This window comes from Schistocerca piceifrons, chromosome 2 (assembly GCF_021461385.2).
Source record: "Schistocerca piceifrons isolate TAMUIC-IGC-003096 chromosome 2, iqSchPice1.1, whole genome shotgun sequence".
Lineage (NCBI taxonomy): Eukaryota > Metazoa > Arthropoda > Insecta > Orthoptera > Acrididae > Schistocerca > Schistocerca piceifrons.
Genome location: NC_060139.1, coordinates 607,077,725 through 607,104,024, shown reverse-complemented (window position 1 = coordinate 607,104,024; position 26,300 = coordinate 607,077,725). Strand labels below are relative to the sequence as shown.

The 26,300-nt window shown below is 40.5% G+C and overlaps 1 protein-coding gene across 3 annotated transcripts in view; it reads left to right on the top strand.

The window, feature by feature from the left end:
• Nucleotides 1-26,300, top strand: part of LOC124774633 (AP-4 complex accessory subunit Tepsin-like) — a 152,198-nt gene that overhangs the window by 11,836 nt on the left and 114,062 nt on the right. For 2 of the 3 annotated variants that reach the window (XM_047249497.1, XM_047249498.1), the window contains exon 3: nucleotides 7,246-7,337. The exons of the other annotated variant lie outside the window; for it this stretch is intronic. In XM_047249497.1, coding sequence (XP_047105453.1) covers nucleotides 7,246-7,337 — 92 coding nt within the window. The remainder of the gene's footprint in view (nucleotides 1-7,245; nucleotides 7,338-26,300) is intronic. 3 annotated transcript variants of the gene reach the window in all.

Sequence of the window (26,300 nt, the reverse complement as noted above, 5' to 3'; positions counted from 1 at the left end):
CTGCAGAACTCCTACGTAAGTTAGTTTTGGATTTGATAATTGTTTCACTATAAATTTAACATAATCTGAAGTGTGGGCATCTCTACCGTTTACACTCTGTTTTTCAGGTATGATTGGAACCACTCATTAACAGTTCCTTTTGTGCCTAGTGCTTCTAGTTTGCTTAGCATTGTAGTATTTTATAGCCAACAGTGTCAAAAGCCATGGACAGGTCTGGATCTATACATGTAACATGCTCTTCCCTGTTGGGAACTTTCATTACTACTTTTCTGAACTCTGTTATGGATGATACTCTATGTCTGCTACCTCAAAATGTAAACAGTGCTTCTTGAGATTGGTTATATTTATTCAGTTTATGCATGAGGCTGTGCTTCATCATAGGAATACTGGCCTGTTGTTTTCAGTATTTTCTGTATCATGTTTCTTTAGTGGTAGCACAACTAGCAACTCTAGAAAAATGTCTGAACTAAAATACTTGTTCATTGTTTTTGTTAATGGAGTTTGTGTGCTATCCATGACTTCTCGCTCTATTATGGTATACAAAATAGTGCTGGCTGCATAATTTATTGGGGCAGTACACCTGTTTTAAGGAAATTTTGATGCAGCTGCTCTTTTTTTTATGACTTCTCGTACTACTTTGCTTTTATGCTTTGTATTATATATTATTTTGTCATTAAATTACCTTCCTAACCCATTTGGATAGCTAGAGCATATAAACATGCCACTTCCGTCATACAGGAAGAGGAGCCTGCTTCAGTTGAAATCCACCTCGCAAATGAGAGAGGAGGGCTGGTGAGCTGGATTTACTCTAGATGCAGAGAGAGGGGGTGTGTGAATTCCACCTCGGGGGCAGTGGTGGCGTCAGGAAGGGCATCTGGTCACCATCTACCATTAACAGTGCCACAACCAATACAACAGTGCTGACCCTGTCGAGCAATGGAAAAAGACAAAGAGGATGAGAAGATTAATTTAGCTTCCTGTGCCTCTTTTTGTAACTGGGATAATTAGTTAGGAATACTGGACTAACACAGGGTTTTTTTATAAAGAGCAGTGATGTTTCTGTTACCCACAATTTTCATTTGTTTTCCGTAGCTACTACTAATAAAGTGGCCACTTTTGGAAAGACTTCCTGACAATGACTTTGAACTATGCGCAGGATTTTTTTTCTGCATGCATTTCATCCCAGGTTTTGTTTTCAGTACCCCTGAAAAAGTATGTATTTTACATTTGGAGAAACATGAAAGCAACATTTCACTGAATGGTAAAAAATGGGTTTATTCATTTTTGTATGCTTGTTGACAACTCATCACTTTAACTGCTCAGTGAGTTGTTAAATTCGCACTTCTAACTGTTTATATACTGCCAGAAGTTTCCAAAGCAGTTTTTGAGAAGATTATTTTATAATTTTGTGGGGTTTTCTAAACCTAACATTAGCTTTGTTGTATGACAGTAATGGTCTGAGAGGCCAAGATCTTTTATATATATATGTTGCAGGCAACATTGCTGATATGTGATGGTAGTGGACTCCTCCTGCTCCTCCTCCTCCTCCTCCCAAAGTCATGGCTGTTGTAATAGACAGATCTGTAAATTAACTTAAGGTCTAGCTTAGGGCCGATAGTGATAATTTGGCTACAGAGTTGGTGAAGCTGGTAAATATCAGTGTGAAATAAAGATTGTGGCAGCAGGTTGATTTATAGCATAGCCTGAGTCTACATTCATGCCATATTTAATGCACTTATAAAAACTGAAACTGCCAAGTAAATTTAGGCAGCCTATATTTGATAATGGACAAGGCTTCAAGAAGTATTCTGATGAATATTGAGTGCATATTTCATACATAAATTACAACAAATGCTATATAGGGGATTCACTACACAACTTTTGTCGATATCTGTAAGAACATTGTCTAAGACCGATGCTGAATTTTTGATTACCCTTGCAGCAGTGTTTACCAGTTTCACGATGCCAAAATAATTCAGAATGTTTATGAATTTTATCCTTAACACTTGGGTTTATATTAAAAAGGAAAAAAAGAATCTTACTAATGTTCTGCAAATTTATATTTATCTGGTCATGAAGCAACTATCAGCTTCTTAGATAATATTCAGGTGATAACTGAATCTCGCAAACACAGGTAAATATGATGTGCAACTTACACAGATATTATGTGTGCAGAAGATACAAAAATGAAAAAGGGTGTTTACAAAGGAACGTTACATTTTTTGTCATGTAGAGATAATTACATTAACTAAAGAGGGGGAATGAAGTTTTTATGTGGAGATATATTTAACAACGTGTAATAGGATTCGTTTTCAGTTTCAATCTGGTATTTGTAATGAAAACTTAATTTAATGAAGGGGGAAAACGACACGGAGTTTGATCATTTAATATTAAGGTGGCTTTCTGTGCAATGTTTGTTGGTTTCCAGTAAGGTCGTATTGTAAAATGTGAATTTTCACGGCCAGAATTGTCACAATTAATAAAATAGCGAGTTGCAAACCAGGTTGGGAACCAGATGTTCATCAAAGCTATGATCCCCCTTGATAATTTCCTCTGCAGATGGGGACGAAATGTTGGGATTTGAAGTGAAATTCCTTAGACCACAGCATAATAGCCTAGAATATTTTATTTCCAGTAAGGCCACCTTCCTGCATTTCTTAACAGAATGTAAAAATTCACATTCTACATCTTAGTGGTGATTTTCTGTTAAAAGATAACCAGCAAAGGTTGAATCTTTTATCCTTGACCTCCATCTTTCTCAAGTTCAGATAGACTAGTTGTCACAAATCTGCCTGGCTAACCTGTTTATACTTTTTCACACTGCTTGCATTGATTTTATACACGCCACTCTGTGTCAAGAGTTGCAGTTTGTCCTTATTGTTAAATAAAAATAATTGTGCGCCTAACTTTTTTGCAAGATTGTCTGAAATGTTGCCAGTATATGGTATTTTACACCAGGCTTTGTAAGTACTGGCTGATTTTTTTATTTTTTTTATTTTTTTCACATAATATATTATTGATCAGGGAAGAGCTATAGCCATTGCTGAAAGAAATACGTTGGATGGTCCGTAGTTATGTTTGAAAGATTGATTCAGATAGTGGAACAAATATGAGGTGATGCACCATCAGATGGAAATCTACATGTTTGTGGCTGTGTGGATACTTGCAGGGATTATCATATCTGTAGCTGTGTTTTAAGATAAATGCTAAATAAGTGTTTAATTTTTTTATAGATATTTAGCTTTGTTGGTTCAGTGGCTGACATTTCAGAATGTCTGTCTACACTATCTGTTATCAGATCTCGTGTAGCTTTAAAATGTGCCCAATTTCTCATATAACTGACGAGACTCACCTGTTGCAGTACTTCTCCAACAGCAGCTTTTCCTTTCACATGGCAAAAGCACCACATGCTGTATTTCGCTCTCTCTACATCAGTGCTGTATTATGCTTACCACTGCACTGTTCAAAGACTGTAATACAACTTCAGGTTGTTGTATTTTATTTTCAATCTTATGCATTCTGATGATGAATTGCTAATTCTGTGTGCATTTGTGTGGTGTTTTCTTTATGATGTCTTTTTCTATCCTGTTACTGGTGAATGAGTCGTGGTGGAAAAGACAACAGACTCATGAGGTGACGTCAGTGATGGGGAAAAAATAAACATTAAGAAAAGTGTGAATATTGCATCAGTTAGTATGTTGACACCGTAGTTTGGTGGCATAGTTGGCAGACTGAAGAGCAGGAATAAAACTGAATATGACGTGTGATATATTTTTTGTTTTACTATATTAGTTTTTTTGATTTGTGCAAAACACATAATTAATAGAACGAACATTCTCGGCACTCGAAAGGACTCAGCCTGTAGTTTCTTTACCACTTAATAACTCATCCAAATGCCTTGTACTTCAGTGATAATCTACATCCGACAAGGAAGCCAGTCTAGCCACCTCCCCCCAGGGAGCTAGACTGCCATTGTGGTCATTAAGGGTTCATGGTGCGAGGTCAGGTTAGTCGTCTCATGTGGCCCATTCATTTCCACCCATACATTTTCATTGGGACTGAGTTGGGCAGAATGTCGCCAGTGCAAATCTCATTCTATTGCGCAACCCACTTGTATTGAAGACACTGTTGGGAACAGATTAATCCTACAGGATATAATTTTTGCATTGATGAGATCATAACATTACCTGCATTATGATGAGGGGGGGGGGGGGGGGGCAGCATCAAGTTGGCCACCTATGCTGTGAAGCATCCCAACTCCATGACTCCATGAGAACGAATCCGCCACAAACTGCCACATATGCGTGGCTACTGTGATGTGCCTTGCAAATATACTTGAGACTGAAACTGACGCCATGCAACCTTTGAACTCATACTGGACTGGCATACCCTGTGGGAAATACTGATTCATCAGAAAGTATTACATTGTGTGGATTACAGTAGATATTTTCCACAATAAACATTAATTGGTGGAGTTGTTATCATAATAGGCCAATTTTTAGTCCTCAGGAATCATGTACTGCACCCCAGCCTCCAACGCCATTAAATTCCCTTCATCCACAAAAGGAGTAATGCTGTCATGAGTAGCCTGTTGATGATGAGCCATAGCTAGTGAATAAACTTTCAACACTCAAAGCAAGGTGATTCAGGTACCATCTTAAATCGTGTAGTGTCATTGGCTATTAAAGAACGAGTGTTGTAATGACTGACATAATGCACTGCCAAATGCAATAATAACATCCATTGTGATAAGTTACTCCAGTATGATGTTCCGTATCTCATAATGTGACCTTGAAAAGCAGTTTTTAGTCTCTCTAAGTGTGTCCATACAAGGTTTGGGTCACTAGGCCTTAGTTTTAGGAACAAAATTGAGACCAACAGTCATCACACGAAACTATCTAGAGTATCTCCTGGTGTATCGATTGTTCAAGCAACTTATGAGAATATAGCAAGCTGATGTCTTTGACAACAGCTGATATTTCAGCTGATGAACACTCCATCATTTTCAAGGCAAAAATGCAATGAGACAACACTGTGAAAGGCAATCTAAACCCTTGTTCAGCTGGGCTACACCACTAAGAACCATAATATGCCATATGCATAAAAGACAACACACACAGTGAAAATAACTAGCATTGATGCACAATCCAAGATGAATGTCAGGTGTTATCAGTAGTGAATATTAATTACCAAAAGGTGAGGTAGCATTAATTCTGCTCCTCTGGCATATGTCCAAGGTGAGTGCAGGATTTAAGCAAACTCTTCCATATCGGTTCATAAGGTCACTTGCTAATTTAATCTCAACTGCTTCCTTAATAACACTATCCCAGTAGCTAGAAGTGCAGTCCAAAATACTTGTGTTGTTAAATTCCATACGATGACTGATACCACTGCAATGTTCTGCAATAGTGGATTTGCACAGCTGTTGTAAGCATTGTGACACTTACTATCTATACACTGTTCCTCCATGGTCCTGATGGCCTGACCAATAGATGACATCCACAACTACATAGGATAGAGTAAACACAAGTACTTCTAGATAAACTTCTATATCTGCAGGGTGTCCCAGAGGGAAATGTCAATATTCAGGCATATGATGGGAATGCTCATTTCAAGCAAAACTCTTCATATGGGCATATGCCCTGTTCAAAATGGTTTTCAAGTTAGAACAATGTTAATGCACATTTGTTTTTGGGGCAGTGGTACGCACATATGTGTCTTACCCACCCTACCTCTGCGACATTGTATTGTAGCCCAACCTGTCTCTTCTTAATCGGTAATATATTCATAGGTGCAGTTGTTTCAGAAGAGCAGATACTAGGGCAGAATTACTGGCCTTTTTTTCTTTTATAAACACCATCTGTGGAAACTCTGAGGTTGCTATTAATATCACTGTAGTGTGTCATATGAGAGAAGTGGGACTTGGATTTCACCTGATTGGTGTTTTGGTGTTCTTGCTTGTTAACTGGACAAATGAAATGAATGGAAGTTCACCCAGAGGACATCAGTTGAAATGAAGAATGCAGAGAAGAGGTCGCCAAAGATGTCAGAAAGCTCAAGGATGTAAAAAATATTATAAACACTTATAGTAAATACAGCAACAGTGAATTTCTTGGAGGCTTATAGAGGGAACTAACTCTGTATTCAAAAACCTCTTCTGTAAAATGGTTCCTGTGTAGAACTAATCCACAATATTTAACAACTTTTGCAATAGTGAGGCATTCCTAAGATCTATTCAGAAGTCTGTAGATAAGATTAGAGGAAGGACATACAATTTTTGTGATGAGAACAAAGTATGTAAGGTGTGTGCTTGGTATAGTCAGTTTGGTCTATAATCACTACTTTGTATATGCAGACCTCAATACTTCAGCTAACCATTCAGGCTTGTCAAGTATACTGAGCATCGCATCAGATGCAGTTGCAGAAATTGCATAATACTTCCCTGTGGAGGCTGCCAGTCATTGTCCTGTGATGTGATGTATCTGCAAAAGGTAACCCGAGAAGAACTTTATATACTGTGGCAGAAATAATCATGCAGATATGGAAATTTTAAAGGTCAGTTACCCTTTGTTGGCAAACTGGGACTGAGAGAGCATTGGGTTATTTGCTGTGTCTCCAAGCACAACATTGTGCACACAATTTCTTCTGGCTACACAGTCAACTTTGTTTTCCATTCATGCCCAGTAAGTTCTCATTGTCAAAAGTACTTTATCATATGCGTCGACAAGCTGGAGGAACTTTCATGTTGGGGTACTAGCTGAGCAGTGCATGAGATGTGGTGCAGGCCTCCCTCGGATTGGCACCTAGCAACAGATTCAATCTTTGTTGGATATTGCTTTTTTGATAGTAGACGGTGACCAATCAGGGCAATAGTGTCACGGGATAAACAGAGGTACCCATGCTGCATCATATTGCATGTCACCGGTAAACAACTGCCTCGTGGAAATGATGTAGCCTTTTTGCACCATCAACCAACATAAAGATGTCGGCAGAAGAAAGTGCTGACATCATTATGAGTTACACATTGATTAAATTCAAAGAGAAGAACATTCACAGTAGGATGAGACAATTTATATAATAGACAGCACTTTCTAGCAATATAAATGAAACTACTAACTACTTGTTACCAGAGAATGGTGGGGAAAAAATAAACTTTCTTCTGCTGACTCATTCATATGACACCACATTGACAAGTGCTATACTAAAAACATGTCAAAAAATTGTTTTCTTTAACGATCATCAAAGAAATCACTTTTCAGCCACCTCCTCACAGTGAATTGTTAGGGGAGTATTTGGCAAGGAAACTAGACAAACCCTCGTCATGTGTGAAACTTAAGGTAAGTGTAACTGGTAGGTTAGTGTATATCAATGAAAAAAATCAATTTTGAAAAATATAATTGGATAGATAAAAAATCTATTCACTGAGCGGCAGGAGGAGAAAACACATAAAAGTTAAGGAAATGTGCAAGCTTTTAGAGGCAGTGGTTCCTTTGCCTGGCAGAAGGGTTTGCAGGGGGAAAAGGGTGAAGGAAAACAACTGGTGAGGTTTAGGAAATGAAGAGAGTTATGGAAAAGTCACCCAGAACCCTGGGTCAGAGGAGATTCACCAGACTGAATGAGAAGTGAGTAGTTAAAATGGTGTAAATACCTGCAAATATCTTGGCTTCAGTGTCCCTGACGACTGCATACATGAGCTAAAATATGCTTGTTCAATAAATACAGGATGCCATAATGGATTTCACTACAGTGATGTAGACCACATCTGAAGTAAAGTAAGTATGTAAATTTATTCACTTCAGAACCTGTATCTTATGAGCTCATGATCAATCTTCATTGTAGTAAGCCTTGTTGTTACTACTACAGCTAACCGATGGTAGCACATACTACAATGGCGATATTAAATAGTCCAGATGCAGTAATTTGGTAGATATGCATGTGTGAGATCCATTGATTGTTCAACACTAATACTCAACAAAGTACAAATATAAAGTGACATATCATTCGGCCTTTTGCAATATTAAATCAAACTGTTTAACACACCACACTGTTGTAATATGCTGTTTTTGACAATGTCCAACACACGAGTTGCTTTGTTGTAAATCCAAGCCTGAATAATGCACCAAGAACTTACCTCAACTGTATGCACAGATCTGTCCTCTAGTGGGTCCAACACTCATGTGTCCTAACAGTACTCGAGGCCGAGTATTTATACTCTTCTACAATGTACTACTGGTTACAATAATGCAGAACATAATTTATAATATGAAATAGTTTAACAACATTATCGAACACATTATAATATTCCCTTCTTTGCTAGAACAAGTTTAAGACATTTTCAACACATAAAAATCACATTAATATCGAAATTGCAGAAATAAGCATTCTAACAATGCCAAATGATCAGTTACCTATTTTGTTAATTAGGTTTGAGATTGAGATGTATTTCCTACCATTTACAGACGTTGAGAACAAAATATATTATTCTTTTATCTAAACATTTTCCATATATTAATTTCTTGAATTTGATTTTGATTGTTTATGGTACAAAGGGTATTGTAACTACTATTGCTTGGCATTGCTATTATTCTTCTAAAAGCCTTTTTCCTATTATCGAAAAGTAATAGAATTTAATTATAGCTGGAGATATAAGAGTATTGATCTAGTAATACATAATGCAGGGGTGGTAACCATAAGCCTGGAATGTTACAACCTGAGGTGTTAAAGGTGGAAGATAGGATAGGGATAAGTGACAAAGTATTGTGCAAGAGTTGATAAAAGTGGGATGCTAAGTGTGTTAAACATAGTAGGTATTGGGGGAGGGGAGGCAAATAGAGAGGTCAAGAAAGAAAAGAGGGAGTGAAAAATGTTGAGAATGAAGAAATTAATGTAAATTAAGGCCATGTAGGTGGCAAGAACCAAGGACATGTTGTAATGGCAGTTTCCACCAGCAGAGTTCTGAGAAACTGTTGTCAGATGGAAGAATCCAGATGGGATGTGTGGTGAATCAGGCACCAGTGTCAGGTCTGTCATGTTGTAGAGCATGCCCTGAAACAGGATATTGCATGCCCTGAAACAGGAAATTGTGTGTTTGCCCGTATACACCCTCTGTCCATGCCCATTCATCCTAACTGATAATTTGGTGGTAGTCACACCAATGTAGAAGGCCAGACAGTGTTTACGTAACAGCTGGTACACATGTGTTATTTCACAAACTGTGGCTATCCATTTGATAGTATATGTTTTGCCAGTTCCAGAGCCAGTGTAGGTGGTGTTAGGAGGGTGCATTTACTCGTTCGTTTGAGGTGTTTATTATTTGAAAAATTGTAATGAGATAGACTTCTATCATCACAAGATAAATTTTATTGACAATTGCATCAAAGGAAATTTCATTTGGTTGTCTGGAATGTGTCAAAGCTGTACTCTCATACAGTTATGATTAAAATTCATTTATCAAGTAATAAACTGTCTTGATATCAAGATGATGTGACTCCATGAACATACCTCATCTCAATTTGTTTCTGAACTGAAGAGGCTGTATATTTTTTAAGGGAAAAAGTTTTATCATTTTAACAATACTCATTTTTTTGTGTGTTTCCATCAAATGTTTGACACCAGTCACTTTACTGTCAGCAAACAGTAATGTATTTCATTTGTTTGAGATTTTGTGCAAAACTGTTATTCAAATGACACTTATTAACAGTCATTGTCCTTAACAAAATTTCTTATTATCTCATAAAAATTAACTAAACCTATCATTGTAACCTTGTAGCACTCGTAAGTGTCATTTTCCACTATTCACAAACCGTTTCGTTCTCATATCCATGCTGACAGTACTCTTGGAAAGAGAATGGAGGTGTGCAATACAACAGTCACTCCCCGTTCAAAGGAAAGAAGATTAGGGTTTAATGGTATGCTGATGATGAGGTCTTGAGGCTGATTACATGCTCACATTAGGGAAGAGTGGGGAGGAAAATTACTGTGTTCTTTTCAAAGGAACCGTATTGACATTTGTCGTAAGTGATTTATGGAAACCATGGAAAACCTAAACCTGGCTGGTCAAATGGGGTCTTGTACCTCCGTCCTCACAAATATCAGTCCCGTTTGCCTCAGCATCACCTTGCTTGTTGAGATCCAGTTATTTACAACATTGCCCTTGGGTGGATTTTCAGCAAAGTGATAAATTTCTGCACACATTTGTTCAATCTGTGGGAAATTAATTTCTGACAGAAGTATTGTAGCATGTATAGTTGGGATGGCACAGCAATACAATTACTTTTATTTTGCAAAGTGCTATCGGTCCATGAACAACAGGTGCACTGTACCAGAATGTGCAAAACTGCAATTTTTTCAGGGGGTAATATCTCATGTTCTATTGATCATGGAGATAAGGGGGTCAAGCTTTTTGGATAGCCCTTGGCCTACCGACCATTTGTATGCCTAATGGAAGAACGGGTATACTTTAGCTATCCTGCAGTACAGAGTCAGAATTTAAATATTACATATTCCTCCAGTCCAGGCAAATTGAGCAGATGGTTGGTTCTTTTGCATACGGTGTAGTCTGGGGTGGATCTTAGGTAGCTCTTAAAAGCACTCATGGGCCGTTCTGAGAAAATCCCACGAAACCTTGATTTTTGGGCACCAAAAGTACCAGTTGTGGGGACGGTCACTTGTATAATTTAAGTTCATGGCAAATTGTAGAAATTTTTATCACATGTTCTTAAGATGACATTCTCAGGGAACCTTAAAACTTTTATAGGAATCGTTATCCATTACTGAGATCCAGACGTTCAAAGTTACACTACTTTTGTAAATAGTACCTGGTCTGAGGTGTAAATATAGTTTTAATTGACATAATGGACACATGGCAAGGGTTCTGGAGTCATCCCAAGAGTTCTGAGGTCACCAAACTATGTTTTTTTATCACCATTTTTTTCACCAATAAAACTTTGACGCGCTGCCTGTGTAATAGGCACTTCAAGCCTATTAAGCTGCCTTGACCTAGAAATTACCTGATGGTGCCACCTAGTGGCATAAACACCTTACAAAAAATTATTTTCTTGAACGAAATTCTTTGTACCTGCAAAACAAACCACTGCATTTTTTGGTGTACTGTAGGTGTAGCCTAAAAAGTTGCACATTTTTATGTAAAATAGTGTAAAGTGAACTTGAGTTGGATGGGAGATGATTTTGTGTTAACCTTATATTATGCATACTTATTTGTTGTTTATATGTGTCAAAATGTGTAAATGTGCTGAATTATATAAGTAAACTGCCGCCGGCTGCGGTGGCCGTGCGGTTCTAGGCGCTTCAGTCCGGAAGGAACCCCGCGACTGCTACGGTCCCAGGTTCGAATCCTGCCTCGGGCATGGATGTGTGTGATGTCCTTAGGTTAGTTAGGTTTAAGTAGTTCTAAGTTCTAGCAGACTGATGACCTCAGTTGTTAAGTCCCATAGTGCTCAGAGCCATTTGAACCATTTTGAAGTAAACTGCCAACAATTTACTGATCTATAGATATCATTTTATATGAGTAGCACACCTAGCTGTAGCAGGGAAAAGAAGGGAACCAGAGGAAAAATGCTCGTGTCAGAGCACAAAAAAGGTGAATATGTCCCTCTTCGAAAGATTCCGACAAAAAGGTGGGGAACTAGCTGCCTAAATTCTCATTCTGCCTTCCTCACCAAAAATTTTTGCATGTGAACATATTCACACTTTTTTGTGCTGAAAGGGAGCAGCAGAGACACAGCAATAGTGGAAGAGAAAGAAGACAGTGCCAGTGAGAAGGAAAGGGAGAGGAGAGTGATGATGGGAAGGAGAAAGTGGCAGTCAAAGAGAAAGAGAGGTGGACGGAAATACAAGCAGTGGGAGCAAAAGAGAGAGAGAGGAGTTACTGGAAATGGAAAATACAGATGAGTGGAGACCGTCCATAGACTTGGAGGGTGTAGACTCTCCCAGACCTCGGTGAGCTCACATTTTGGGATGAAATTTTAAGCACATGGGTATAGGGAAAAAATAAGTTTAACCAACCAAAATTTTTGAGCTGCCCAGATACCTGTGGTGGAGGCAGTGGCAGTGGAAAAGAAAGACAAAAGAAGTGAGATGGGAGACAGTGGCATTGAGATATTCTGTAAATCAATGGGAGAAAAAGGAGGCAGTGGGAGAGAAATGTATATAGACAGTGACAGTGAGAGGGAAATTATGAGTATGAAGTCTTAAGTACAGACAGAGACTGGGTAAGAGGATTTAGAATGTTCTGTGATAAAAGAATTTGAATACATTCATTTGCCAAAATTCTTGGTGAAGAAGGGGGAATGAGGATTGAGGTGCAGCTTCCCAACTTTTCTGTCAGCATCTTTTGAAGAGGAACATATTTGCCTTTTTGTGCTCCAACAGGAGCATTTTTCCAGTGGTATGATGTGTGTTCCAATATCACGCAGCCCTACTCAGCCCCCCTACATCACCACTCTTTCCTGTTCCATTCATGTACACTCAAAACATTGATGCATTGTGATTGAACTATCCAAATGCGTTGGAAATTGGTAGATGTGATGTGCATGTACAGACAAACAAATGATTACAATTTCAGAAAAAAATTGGAAGAGTTATTCAAGAGAAAGAGCTTCACAAGATGAAGAAGTCAGTCACACGTTGGCCTTTACGCAAGCACTGATTATAGAGTTGCTGGATGTTCTTTTGAGAAATACTGCGCCAAATTCTGTCCAATTGATATGTTAGATCATTGAAACCCCGAGCTGGTTTGAGGACCCTAGCCATAGTGCTCCAAACATTCTCAAGTGGGGAGAGATCCAACGACCATGTTGGCCAAGGTAGGGTTCGACAATCGCAAAGACAAGTAGTAGAAAATCTTGCCATGCGAGAAGGGCAACAAAACAGGATTTATAATAGCATCAATTTACTGCTGTGCTGTAAAAGTGCTTCAAATGACAGCCAAAGGGGTCCTGCTATGAAAAGAAATAGCGCCCCAGGTGATCACTTGTGTTGGCGGGTGATAGTCAGGGTGGTACCCCCGTTGTCTGGGACGTCACCAGACACATCTTCACACTGTTCGTTGGGGCTCAGTTCAAAGTGGAACTCATCACTAAAGACATTTAACTCCAGTCAATGAAATTCAGGCCGAAGATGTGTCTAGGGACTACCTGGACAGTGATGGGATACCAAGCTGACTATCACCTGCTATACAGCCCGACAGCCAGGAGTGATGGTCTTGGGTGCCATTTCTTTTAACAGTGGTTCCCCTTTGACTGACATCCGTGGCACCCTTACAGCACAGCAATATGTCAACAATATTCTATGCCCCATTCTGTTGCCCTTCATGACAAGCTATCCTATGCTTAAATTTCAGCAAGATTATGACTGCCTGCACACAGCATGAATGCTTGTCAAACCTTACTGTGGCCAGCAAGGTCATTGGATATCTGACCAATTGTGAATTTGTGGAGCATTATGGGCAGGGTCCCCCAACCATCTTGGGATTTCAAAGTTCTAACATGCCAGTTGGACAGAATTTGGGATGATATCTCTCAGTAGGAAACTCTGTCAATCAATTTCGAACTGAATAACTACTTGCATAAGGGCCAGACGTGAACCAGTGCAGTATTGACTTGCTCGATTTGTGAAGCTGTTTCTCTTTAATAAATCATCCAATTTTTCTGAAATTGTAATTATTTGTTTGCCTGTACATATACATCACACTTAACAACTTGCATAAGGGGTTTGGAACACCACATCAGCCGCTGTTAAGAAGTGAGCTGAGATGTTCATTTAACATAAGTGGTAGAGGAAATAAAAGTGTTTCTTAACAGCAGCCGTGGTGTGTTGTTCTACATACTCCATAAAGTATTAACAGCTATAGCATTACAATGCGGGACATGCATATAATTATAGAACGATTGTCAACATGCATCAAAATGTATCTAACCTGACGGAATAAAACATGTACTAGGCTGGGAGTTGAATGTAGGCCCTTAAACTGTTAGCAACAGAATTTTTGCTCATGTGTCATGGCCTGACTCAGAGATTCAGTCTGTGTCAGAACAGTGGCTCTCCTGCATACTTTGCATCCCTAGCACATTTTGGAAAGTAGGTATGACAGAACGACCTGGATGCAACCTGTAGGTTGTTTCAAGAATGAATGTGCCACTCTGCAGCGGAGAATGGCACTATAATTCAATAATGTAACAGAACTGTTGTAGTAGTATGTGACAAGTCAAAACTGTTCACTGGACTGGTACTCCAACCCAGTTCCCTGTTTTTGCAGTTAGCTCATTACCAATTACACCACCTGAATGTTTCTTATGAACCAAATCAAAGCTTCAGTACATCATGGGCTCCTTTCCTTTCCTTTCCTTCAAGATTGTGCAGAGGCTCTCAAATGGTGCTTTGAGCCTAGTATCCCTGAGGGGTGCAATATATAGAGAAGTTATACATATCACAGCTTCTCAGTAGTTACTGAGAATGAAATCTCTTACTCCATTACAGTACATCATCGTTGAAGAAACAGTAGCATATAACACACTTTCCGGATTTTGGCCAGTTGGCAAACTTGACTTAAAGCATGTACTGTTACAGCAGGGTTGGTGAATTTTCAGATCTTTACAATGAAAGTAAAAGTGAAAAAATATCACATAAGTTAAAAAATGTAAAAAGAAAGATTTAATTTACTCATGCTTAACTGTAGCATTGAAAGTAGCATAAAGCTGTTCAAGGACACTGATGTTGTCTATGGAAAGATTGCAACACTGGAAGTCGATAACAAAGTGCCCAGGAGAACTGCAGAGGTTCAACAATTGCAGTGGCAGCAGATGCTAATAATACTCAAAAAGAAAAATCCGTGTTCATGTGTTATTTCAAGTGCACAACAATTTATTTTTTATGAAATGCTGTCCATTGCCATTAACTGAAGCCTGGACTTGAGAACTACTTTCTAGCACAAGAGATACATAATAAACAACAACAGTGTGCTGTGACTGTGCACAGTTTTGCATTTAGACAGCAAATTGACATACAATCAGTTCTGTGGTATTGTTTCTTCAGTCATGATATGCTGTATTCATTGTATATGCTGAACTCAAGGCTGCAACTTCTCATTGGCTCCTGCTGAACAGATAAAGTTCAAAATGAAGAAGTACTAGAAACAATTGAAATGAAAGAAGTCTCTGGAAGACTCTTGACTTAAAAAGGGTTCAGGTTAGTGGGACATATGGTAAGACATCCAGGAATTGTTAATTTGGTACTGTCTGGAAAGCAGCAAAGGAGAGAAATTACAGGAGTGGACAAACACATGATTATGTAAAACAGTTTATTGAGGACAAGAGGTGGAGCTGAAAACAATAGCACACTATCAACTGAGGCAGATGTGATGTGAAATGAATTGGAAGACTGCTGACAGCAAAAAAGTGGGTATTGATTCAGTTGGCAATTGGATAAAAAAAACTGTTGCTGGTAAGTGTTGCACAGAACATGCTGCCTTCCCATTTTCCTAACCATATATATACTTGGGCAACGATTCATAAACGAAGAAGAGTTTATGTTTGTGTGTGTGTGTGTGTGTGTGTGTGTGTGTGTGTGTGTGAGAGAGAGAGAGAGAGAGAGAGAGAGAGAGAGAGAGTGTAAGTGAAATCTAATGCAGTTTACTGAGCTGTGTCATATACTTATGTTGTTCCTGTCAATCATCTTCAGCAAGAAATAACTAAGAAAATATGCTCATATTGCCATGATTAATTTAATTCAGGATTCATGTGGTTGGGTTGTTGTCCGTCTTTGTACTGGTTGTCAAATGCAGAATGGACAAGTTGTGCTGTGAGGCTGCTCAATACAAGAGGCATTCCGTCTACAAGGCAACATACTTTTTGTGTATCAACATGTCAAGGATGTAATTTCTATTCAGAGGCCTCCACAGTTAAGGTCAGCTGCTGTGGGCTTCATGATGTTGATGACAGGGATAGTGATTGTAACTGTTTGATTTAGTTATTTGTGTGTTCTGTGGATCATAATTGTGATCCTCACTATGGAAGATTTGGATTACTCAAAATGTTCAATATCACTTTGCCAACTCACAACCAAGCTTTCACCTTTCAAACTAATGTAGACCTCGAGCTACACTACAGATCAGTCTGTTGCAACCTACACTCTAAAAAATAAAACAGATACAAAAGAAATATTGTCAGTGTTGTTGTCTCTCTCTCTCTCTCATTGTACACATGTGATGTCACATGCCACATTGTGAAACTGACATCCAGGATTGGTAGATTCATTTGACATAAACACATTTTTCTCATTCATTGATTGATGATGCTCCACAGAACCCAACAAAAAGAAAAATATTCAGTGATTTAGAACAAGGGATGGGACACATTAGCAAAAGATTGGTAAATCATAAGAACTTAACCTGTGTAGTGTATTAACAATAAACTATTACTGCTTAATGCTATTCAAGCATCTGCCACATAAGTTTAGTCAAGTAAATTATAAAGAAAGCTATTACATCTACATCACATCTACATAGATACTCAGCAATCCATCATACAGTGCGTGGCAGAGGGTACCTCGTACCACTGCTTGTCAGTTTCTTTCCTATTCCACTTGCAAATAGAGTGAGGGAAAATGCCTGCACATAAGCCCTAATTTCACGTATCCCTAATTTCTCATAACTTATCTTCATATTCCTTGCAGGCATTGTATTTTGGAGGCAGTAGAATCATTCTGTAGTCAGCTTTTCTCACTAGTGTCCCTCAAAAATAATGTCGCCTTCCCTCCAGCGATTCCCATTTGAAGTCCTGAGGCACGTCCATAACACTTACATGCTGTTTCAACTAACCAGTAACAAATCCAACAGACCGCCTCTGAATTGCTTTGCTGTCTTGTCTCCCAAATACTCAAGCAGTACTCCAGAACAGTTCGCACCAGTGTCCTATATGCAGTCTCCTTTACAGACGAACTGCACTTTCCTAAAATTCTCCCAATAACCCAGAGTCGACCATTCGCCTTCCCTATCACAGTTCTCCCATGCTGTTCCATTTCGTATTGCTTTGCTATGTTACACCCAATACTTAAATGATGTGACTGTGTCAAGCACGACACTGATAATGCTTTCTAATATAACTTTATCCGAACATTATGAGGTGTTTTCCTACTTATCCACGTTAACTTACATTTTCCTACATTTAGAGCTAGCTGCCATTCATCGCATCAACTAGAAATTTTGTCAATGTCATCTTGTATCATCCTACAGTCACTCAAATTCGACGGTTTACGGTTCACCACAGCTTCATCAGCAAACAACCACAGATTGCTTCCCGCTGTGACCATCAAATCATTTATGCATATAGAGAATAATAGTGGTCCTATCATACACTATGTGATCAAAAGTATCCGGAAACCCCCAAAAACATACGTTTTAGGTGCATTAGACATTGTGAGAGAGCAGAATGGGGCGCTTCACGGATCTCATGGATTTTGAACGTGGTCAGGCGATTGGGTGTCACTTGTGTCATATGTCTGTACGCAAGATTTCCACACTCCTAAACATCACTATATCTGCTGTGATAGTGAAGTAGAAACTTGAAGGGACACGTACAGCAAAAAAAAGTATATGCCAACCTCCTCTGTTCACTGACAGAGACCACCGACAGTTGAACACGGTCATAATGTGTAATAGGCAGACATCTATTCAGACCATTACACAGGAATTCCAAACTGCATCAGGATCCACTGGAAGTACTATGACAGTTAGACGGAGGTGAGAAAACTTGGAATTCGTCATCGAGCGGTTGCTCGTAAGCCACACATCACACTGGCAAATGCCGAACGACGCCTCGTTTGGTGTAAGGAGCATAAACATTGGACAATTGAACAGTGGAAAAACGTTGTATGAAGTGACGAATCACGGTACACAATGTGGCAATCCGATGATGGGGTGTGAGTATGGCGAATGCCTGGTGAATGTTATCTGCCAGCGTGTGTAGTGCCAACAGTAAAGTTCAGAGGCGGTGGTGTTATGGTAATGACCATATTTTTCATGGAGGGGGCTTGCACCCATTGTTTTGCATGGCATTATCACAGCACAGGCGTACATTGATGTTTTAAGCATCTTCTTGCTTTCCACTGTTGAAGAGCAATTCTGGAATGGCGATTGCATCTTTCAACACGATCAAGCACCTGTTCATAATGCATGGCCTGTAGCAGAGTGGTTGCACGACAGTAACATCCCTATAATGGGGTAGCCAGCGCAGAGTCCTGACCTGAATCCTATAGAACACCTTAGGGATTTTTTGGAATGCTGACTTCGTGCCAGGCTTCAGCGATCAACATTGATACCTCTCCTCAGTGCAGCACTCCATGAAGAATGGGCTGCCATTTCCCAAGAAACCTTCCAGCACCTGATTGTATGCTTTCGAAAGTGGAAGCTGGCATCAAGGGTGGGCCAACACCGTATTGAATTCCAGCATTACTGATGGAGGGCACCAAGAACTTGTAAGTCATTTTCAGCCAGATGTATGGATACTTTTGATCACATAGTTTACTTCCTTGGGGTTTTCCTGATGATACCCTTGTCTCTGATGAACATTCGCTGTCGAGGACGACAAACTGGGTTCTGTAACTTAACAAGTCTTTGACCCACTTAGTTATCTCTAAACCTATTACATATGTTCGTACCTTCTATAACAGCCTGCAGTGGGGGACTGTATCAAATGGTTTCCAGAAATCTAGAAATATGAAATTTGCCCATTGCCCTTCATCCATAGTTCACAGTATATCATGTGAGAAAAGGGCGAGCTGAGTTTCACTTAAGCGGTGCATTCTAAAACCATGCTGATTCATGGACATAGATTCTCAGTCTCAAGAAATGTATTATATTTGAACTGAGAATGTGTTCAACGATTCTGCACCACACCAAAGTTACGGATATCGCTCTAATTTTGTGGGTCTGTTCTTTTGCCCTTCTTATATACAGGAGTCGCATGCACTTTTTTCCAGTATCACCATGAAAATAATTGCTGTTGCCTTACTTATACTAATGGCTAGTGTAGTAGGTAATGTGCTTTATCGCATCAGTATCTCCCAAAGAAAATATTGAGTTCTGTTTGCAGTACTTTACTTCTTGTCATGCAGCTTTACATCAAACACTGCCACTTGCCATGTAACTAAAGAACTTTCATTGAACTAAAGAACTTTCCTTGAATTTAGGTATTCAGAGAATTTGTAGAAAGAGTGGTTAGTGAGGTGTAATTTTACTTTTCTTTTGAACTGGTTCTGATACTCAGTATCTTGCTTTGTGCTGGATGGGAGCTTATTGAATAGCTTTCAACCAGAGTACTTAACTCCTCTCAGGACTCTAGACAAAAAGTCAAAATCTATATGAAAATTGTTACCTCTCAGGTTTTTTCAATGACTTTTGATTAGTGTACTTCAAGGTGTACAGCAGAGATACTGTGGTAAATCTATAAATGGAATGTTGAAACAAAGGCATTAGAATCCCCAGTGTTCAATCCAGTGTGTTTTTGTCTATATATGGATGGCACATTTGCTGTGTGGCAACATGGAACGAAAAAACTTGAAGTGTTCCTCTCTCTCTCTCTCTCTCTCTCTCTCTCTCTCTCTCTCTCTCTCTCTCTCTCTCATTTTCTCTGGCATTTGTCCTTTGTCACCACACCTCAAGCCACCAACCAGCAGTGCCACAAAGAAATTCTGTGCTAAAGACTCTGGTCCATAGAGCTTTAACACTTTCAGACAAAGAGAGCATTCCCAAAGAATTAAACCACCTACAAATAGTGTTTGAAGGAATAGATACTCAGATTGCCAAATTGAGCAATAAAAATCCAGAACACGTAAGAAAAAGGTTCAGACTGGGACTGAGAAAGAGAAACCAAGAATTGTTTATCTACCTTTTGCCAGCCCAGTATATGGAAAGGTCGGTAGACTCATACAGAAACATGGTGTAGTATCCACCCCTATACTTTATTCAGGATCATATTTGTGACAGCGTTGTGTGTGGAATGCAAATGAACATTCTTGTGTATTGATAAAAAGGACTTCATTGATAATAAAATAATAAATAATTTTTGTCAATGACATATGTAATAACTTCAAGTTGAACAAATATATTTCAAGGAAGACGCAATACATCAAAGTGACAGATCAAGTAAACAGAGTAAGATGTGTGTACACTTTAACAGTCAAATCATAACTGAGTCCAAGTCTAGCGGCCACTGGCTGGCTGGTTGCTTAGGTGGCTGCTGCATGGCTGGCAGACAGCGCCGCATGTATAGGATGCGTGTAACTGTGTGGCGGCACTTTGAAAGATCGGCGAGTCACAATACTTTTCCTCCCTTTGAATTTTTTGCACAGGTCTTGATGGAGGTGGCCTGTAGATTGCTAACATCCATAGGTGTTGTTTGACTGGCTCTAAAGTCTCGAGGAGGAGGCTTCCCATACAAACGGAAGTGTCCCCGATGATAACGGGTCGAGATGACAGGAGACGTGGGGGTCAAATCTGCTGGGGCCCCGTGCACCAATCTGCCCGTTGTGGGAAGTCCAGTCGTTATAACAGGAGACATGGGCGATGTGTCCACGTCCGTAGGAGAAGGAGGCGAGTAGAGTTGCTCCGACAGATGATGGTCATCTGGTTCCTGCATGGGCACGTCTCCTGGTGGCGTCAGTTCTTGTGCTGGCACCGATATGATGGTGAGAGGACTGCGTTGTGAGTAATGAGAGATTCCAGTATCCCGAGCGTCAGGTAGAGCCAAAGGTGGTGTAGCGGCATCTGGAACAGACGTTGCCGGCACACGAGGCCAAAGGTGGTCCGAATGACGCACTGCAACACCCGTGTCCATCTGGATTTCATACAGGCGTCGGCCACAGTGTCGTAAGATGCGGCCAGGTCTCCATTTTGGCCGCCTGCCATATCCCTGTACCCATACAAGGTCATCGGCGGTGAACCGGCCAAGCGAAGGCACCCGCAGCCGTGAGGTGGAAGGCCGCAGAAGATGAAGTAGCATGCGGGGTGTTGGCTATGTAAGAGCTCAGCCAGGCTGTGGTCGCCCATGGGGGTGAAACGGTAAGAAGCCAGAAATTGGAGAAGCGCATCATCAGCAGCAGAAGAAGTCAGGAGTTTCCTCATCTGAGCCTTAAATGTGTGGACCAGTCGTTCAGCCTCACCATTTGACTGTGGATGGAACGGAGGGGCCATGACATGCATGACGCCGTGACGGGCACAAAAATCCGCAAAATCGGAAGAGGCAAATTGCGGACCATTATGAGTAACATGAGTAGAGGGAAGGCCTTCCAAAAAGAAAATGCGAGCTACAGCATTGGTGGTTGCCGCGGTGGTAGGCGACGTGCAACAGACAATGAAAGGAAAGTTGGAGTAGGCGTCAATAATGAGAAGCCAATAAGTACCCAAAAAAGGTCCCTCAAAGTCAGCATGAATACGCTCCCAGGGCTTCTCAGGCGAAGGCCACGGTGACAAAGACGACTTCGGGGCAGCGGCCTGTGACGCACAAGGGCCGCAGGCAGTGACCATGTGTGCGATTTCAGAGCCGATGCCGGGCCAGTACACATGACAGTGCACCAGAGATTTTGTGTGAGAGACACCCCAGTGCCCTTGGTGAAGGACGCGCAAGACCTAAGCACACAAAGACGCAGGTACCACAACACGTGGCGAAGCATTGTTGGTGGAAAGGAGGATAACACCATCCCTAGCCGTGAGGTGGTAACGCAAAGCGTAATAGTTCCGCAACGGATCAGAAGTCTTAGCAGATGGATGATCTGGCCAACCCTTCTGAATACTGCGTAAAATCCGGGAGAGGGTCGGGTCAGAACCCGTAGCAGCCGCCAGCTAGTCCCCGGTGATGGGGAACCCGTCCACAACCCGCTGCTCGGCAACATCCAGGTGGAAACACAAAAGTTCGTACCCATCGAATGCCAGATCAGGACCCATGGGAAGGCGAGACAGTGCATCAGCATTCGCATGTTGAGCCGTCGGCCGGAAATGAATCTCATAATTGAAACGAGACAAGTAAAGAGCCCAACGCTGGAGGCAGTGTGCAGCCTTGTCGGGAAGTGATGTTGATGGATGAAACAAGGAAACAAGTGGTTTGTGATCCGTAACGAGATTAAATTTGGATCCATAGAGAAAAACACCAAACTTATGAAGAGCATAAATAATGGCCAAAGCTTCTTTTTCAATTTGAGAATACTTTTGTTGGGCATCCGTGAGCGTTTTGGAGGCATAAGCTTTGGGTTGTTCAGAACCGTCAGAAAAACAGTGTGCAAGGACTGCACCGACCCCTTATTGAGAGGCGTCCATGGCAAGAACAAGATGTTGGCCAGGTCGATAAGTAGCCAGGCACGGGGCCTGTTTCAGCATAGTCTTCAATTTCTGGAAAGCCGCATCGCATGATGCGGACCAGTGAAAAGGCACGTGTTTATGTAACAGGCAATGCAACGGCTGAACCACCGAAGCAGCAGACGGTAAAAACTTGTGATAGTATGCTATTTTCCCCAAGAAGGCCTGCAGTTCCTTAACAGATGTAGGGCGAGGAAGGGCATTGATCGCAGCAACAGTTTGCTGAAGCGGACGAATACCATCCCGAGAGAGTTGAAACCCCAAGTATGTGATAGATGCCTGAAAAAATTTTGATTTCTGAAGATTACACTTAAGACCAGCAGTCTGTAAGACATGAAAAAGTGTGCGGAGAGTTTGAAGATGTTTGTCGGTGGTGGATCCAGTGACAACAATGTCGTCCTGGTAATTTATACACCCAGGGACAGTGAGCAATAATTGTTCCAAGAATCGCTGAAAGAGAGCAGGGGCGCTGGCAACCCCGAATGGCAATCGTTGGTATTCATAGAGGCTGAAAGGCGTGTTAAGGACCATAAACTGCCTGGAAGCAGCGTCGAGAGGAAGTTGATGATAAGCTTCTGACAGGTCAAGTTTAGAAAAATACTGGCCTCCAGCAAGTTTAGTGAACAGTTCTTCAGGTCGAGACATAGAGTAAGTGTGGATAAGGCATTGAGCATTTACAGTGGCTTTGAAATCGCTACGGAGACGAATATCACCATTTGGCTTAGCAACGACAATGACAGGGGAGGATCACTCACTGGAAGTGACAAGGAGCAAGACCCCTGAAGCAGTGAGACGATCCAGCTCCCGTTTGACCTGATCACGAAGGGCCACAGGAGTGAGCCGAGCCCGAAAAAACTTAGGCCGAGCAGTGGGTTTGAGCGTGATATGAGCTTCAAAGTCATTTGCGTGGCCTAACCCAGGAGAAAAAATGGACGAAAATGTCATCGACAAGGAATCCAGTTGAGCATAAGGAATAGCACCAGAGGCGATATTGACAGAGTCATCTATGGAGGACCCAAAAACGCGAAAGGCATCGAAACCAAAAAGATTCTCCACGTTACTATGGTCGACCACAAATATGGGAACAGTGCAAACAACAGATTTGTTAGATACCTCAGCATCAAATTGTCCCAAGAGAGAAATCTTCTATTTATTGTGAGTCCATAACTGGGTAGTGACAGGTGACAGGATTGGAGAAACCAACTGAAGATACGTCTGAGAATTGATGATAGTGGCAGCAGAACCAGTATCCACCTGCATGCGAACATCTCGACCAAGTATTTGGACAGTGCGGAATAACTTCCCTGAAAGGGAAGAAGTACAATTGACAGACAACACAGAATCAGAATCAGCGTCATGTTCGTGAACATCATGTATGCGGTCGCATTTGCAAACGGATAACACATGACCCTTTTTTTTTTGTGTTTGTGACACACGGCCCAACGTTGTGGACAATCTTCTTGTGAATGCTTTGTAAAATCCCGCGGACATGAAAGAAGTTGCCGTGGGTTTTGCTGCAGTTTCTTAGAGGTTTGTTTACGGTTAGGCTGAGGCTGTGCTTGGGACCATACTGCGGCCACGTCGGCCGGCAGGAACACGCCACACGCTTCATCAACATCGCACGGGGATTGTATTTCCCTGACATCGCCCCATGCCTCTATTTGCGCTCCAGCGGCGCGAGAAATTTCAAAAGACTAAGTGATGGATAGGACTTCATCTAGAGTCTTATTTGCCAACTGAAGGGCACGTTGCCTAACTTCTTTGTCGGGCGCCGATCGGATAATAGCATCCCGTACCATGGAATCGACGTAGGATTCTTTGTGAACTTCAGTAACAAATTGACACTTTCTACTGAGGCCATGAAGTTCAGCATCCCAAGCGCGATAGGATTGATTCGGTTGTTTTTGACAACGATAAAAGGCAACACGAGAGGCTACCACATGCATTTGCTTTTGAAAGTAGATGGACAGAAGTGAGCACATTTCAGCAAAGGACAAAGATACAGGATCTTTCAAAGGAGCCAATTGCGACAACAACCGATACATTTGAGGTGAAATCCATGAAAGGAACAGAGCCTTACATGTTTGTTCGTCCGCGACATGAAATGCCAAGAAGTGCTGTCAAAGACATTTTTCCTAATCAGACCAGTCTTCCACCGTCTCGTCGTAAGGAGGAAAAGTAGATAGAGACAACGACGAGAGAGGCCGCGCATTTGATGCCGTGACAAAATCACAAATCGCATTTGTGAGAAGCGTTTGCTGTTCTATGATACCTTGCAATAGTTGCTCTAAAGTAGCCATGGAAAGATGTGGGTCAGCGATGGAAAAGAAAAATCACTACCTCGTTGCCAATTGTAATAACTTCAAGTTGAACAAATATATTTCAAGGAAGACGCAATACATGAAAGTCACAGATCAAGTAAACAGAGTAAGATGTGTGTACACTTTAACAGTCAAATCATAACTGAGTCCAAGTGTAGTGGCCGCTGGCTGACTGGTCGCTTAGGTGGCACTGCTGCTACATGGCTGGCAGACAGCGCCACTTGTAGAGGACACGCGTAACTGCGCGACGGCACTTTGAAAGATCGGCCAGTCACAACAACATAATTTAATATTCTGTAAGAAATGATATCTCAACAATACTCCTGGAAAAAGATAATGAAAATCTCAATCTTTTTGTTATCTATGGTTCTTCTAGAATAATCCTGCTCTTTTTTTGAACTGTCTTACTGATTGGACCTGATTGATGTATCGTAACACAGAGGTCTGTAACAAACTGTATTATGTTGTTAAGTAATATTTGAAAAATAGAGTTTCTGTGCCATTGAAATTAATCCACTTTGTTTGGACTTTTATTTCACTATGATTCTCATCCTATATAAATGTTAAGTTTTCTGATCAGCTACAATGGAGCGCAGCCATTACCGCTATTGATCTACAGCACGGTTTATTGGTAAATGCTAAATAATAAGTGATTAACAAAGAGAAATACTTTTAAATGTTAATGCATATAGTAAAGGTACAAAAAAAGATTTAATATACAATGTTTGTTAGTAATAAAACAGCACCTGAAGGAGAATCGATAAGAGACTGTCTTACGTTAGCCGCCATATTAGTGGAATGTTGCAGCGGCAGTTTTAAATTGAATTTTTGTACAGACTTAAATCTTGATGGTCATTATTGTGATAATAATTGTGTATTGGTGGCCCAGAATCCACTCAGACATAATAAATTCTGCTTAGATTGTGAATAATCTTTAAATATAGTGAACTTATGTCTATGCAAACAGTATCTTACGTGATAAAAATTGTTCTCTGCTGATGTATGAAGCTTAGTTATTTTGTAACAACTTTTATATACAACAATACAACATACAATATATAACAATACATTAGTGTTGTGTGTGTTTGGTATTGTGTGACAAAACTGTTCATTTTGCTTAAAGAAAAGTGTTGCCACCTTAATAACAGTAGCGGTAAATTCGATAGACGATCTGCAACTAGTAATAAGATTATTATGCAGCAGCACTGAAGATTTGCTAAAAATCATTACTCTTGTATAGTTGTGATTACTTATCCTGCATTTAGCTTGTTTTCTGCTTGTATATGATCATTTTTGTCCATGAACTTAGTGCCATTTACACAGCTTGACAGACAACATTGCTACATGTTCCCAGGTGGAGATTTCTTTAACAAAATAATGATCATTAGTTGGGAAAAGTAGTGATTAAATAAAACCTCATGTTATGTTAAGTTAATGGTTTTGTTCTTGTCTTGCTGAAATTGTGCAACACCGCTCTACCCCACACTACAATGGCATAAGCCATTACTTTCTACTTCTGTGCTAGCTGGTCATGTTTGTTTGTTTAAAATTGCTTAATATGAGTCTCTGTGAGTTTAATGCTTAAAATGTTAGCAGGTTTGGCATGTCCAGCTATC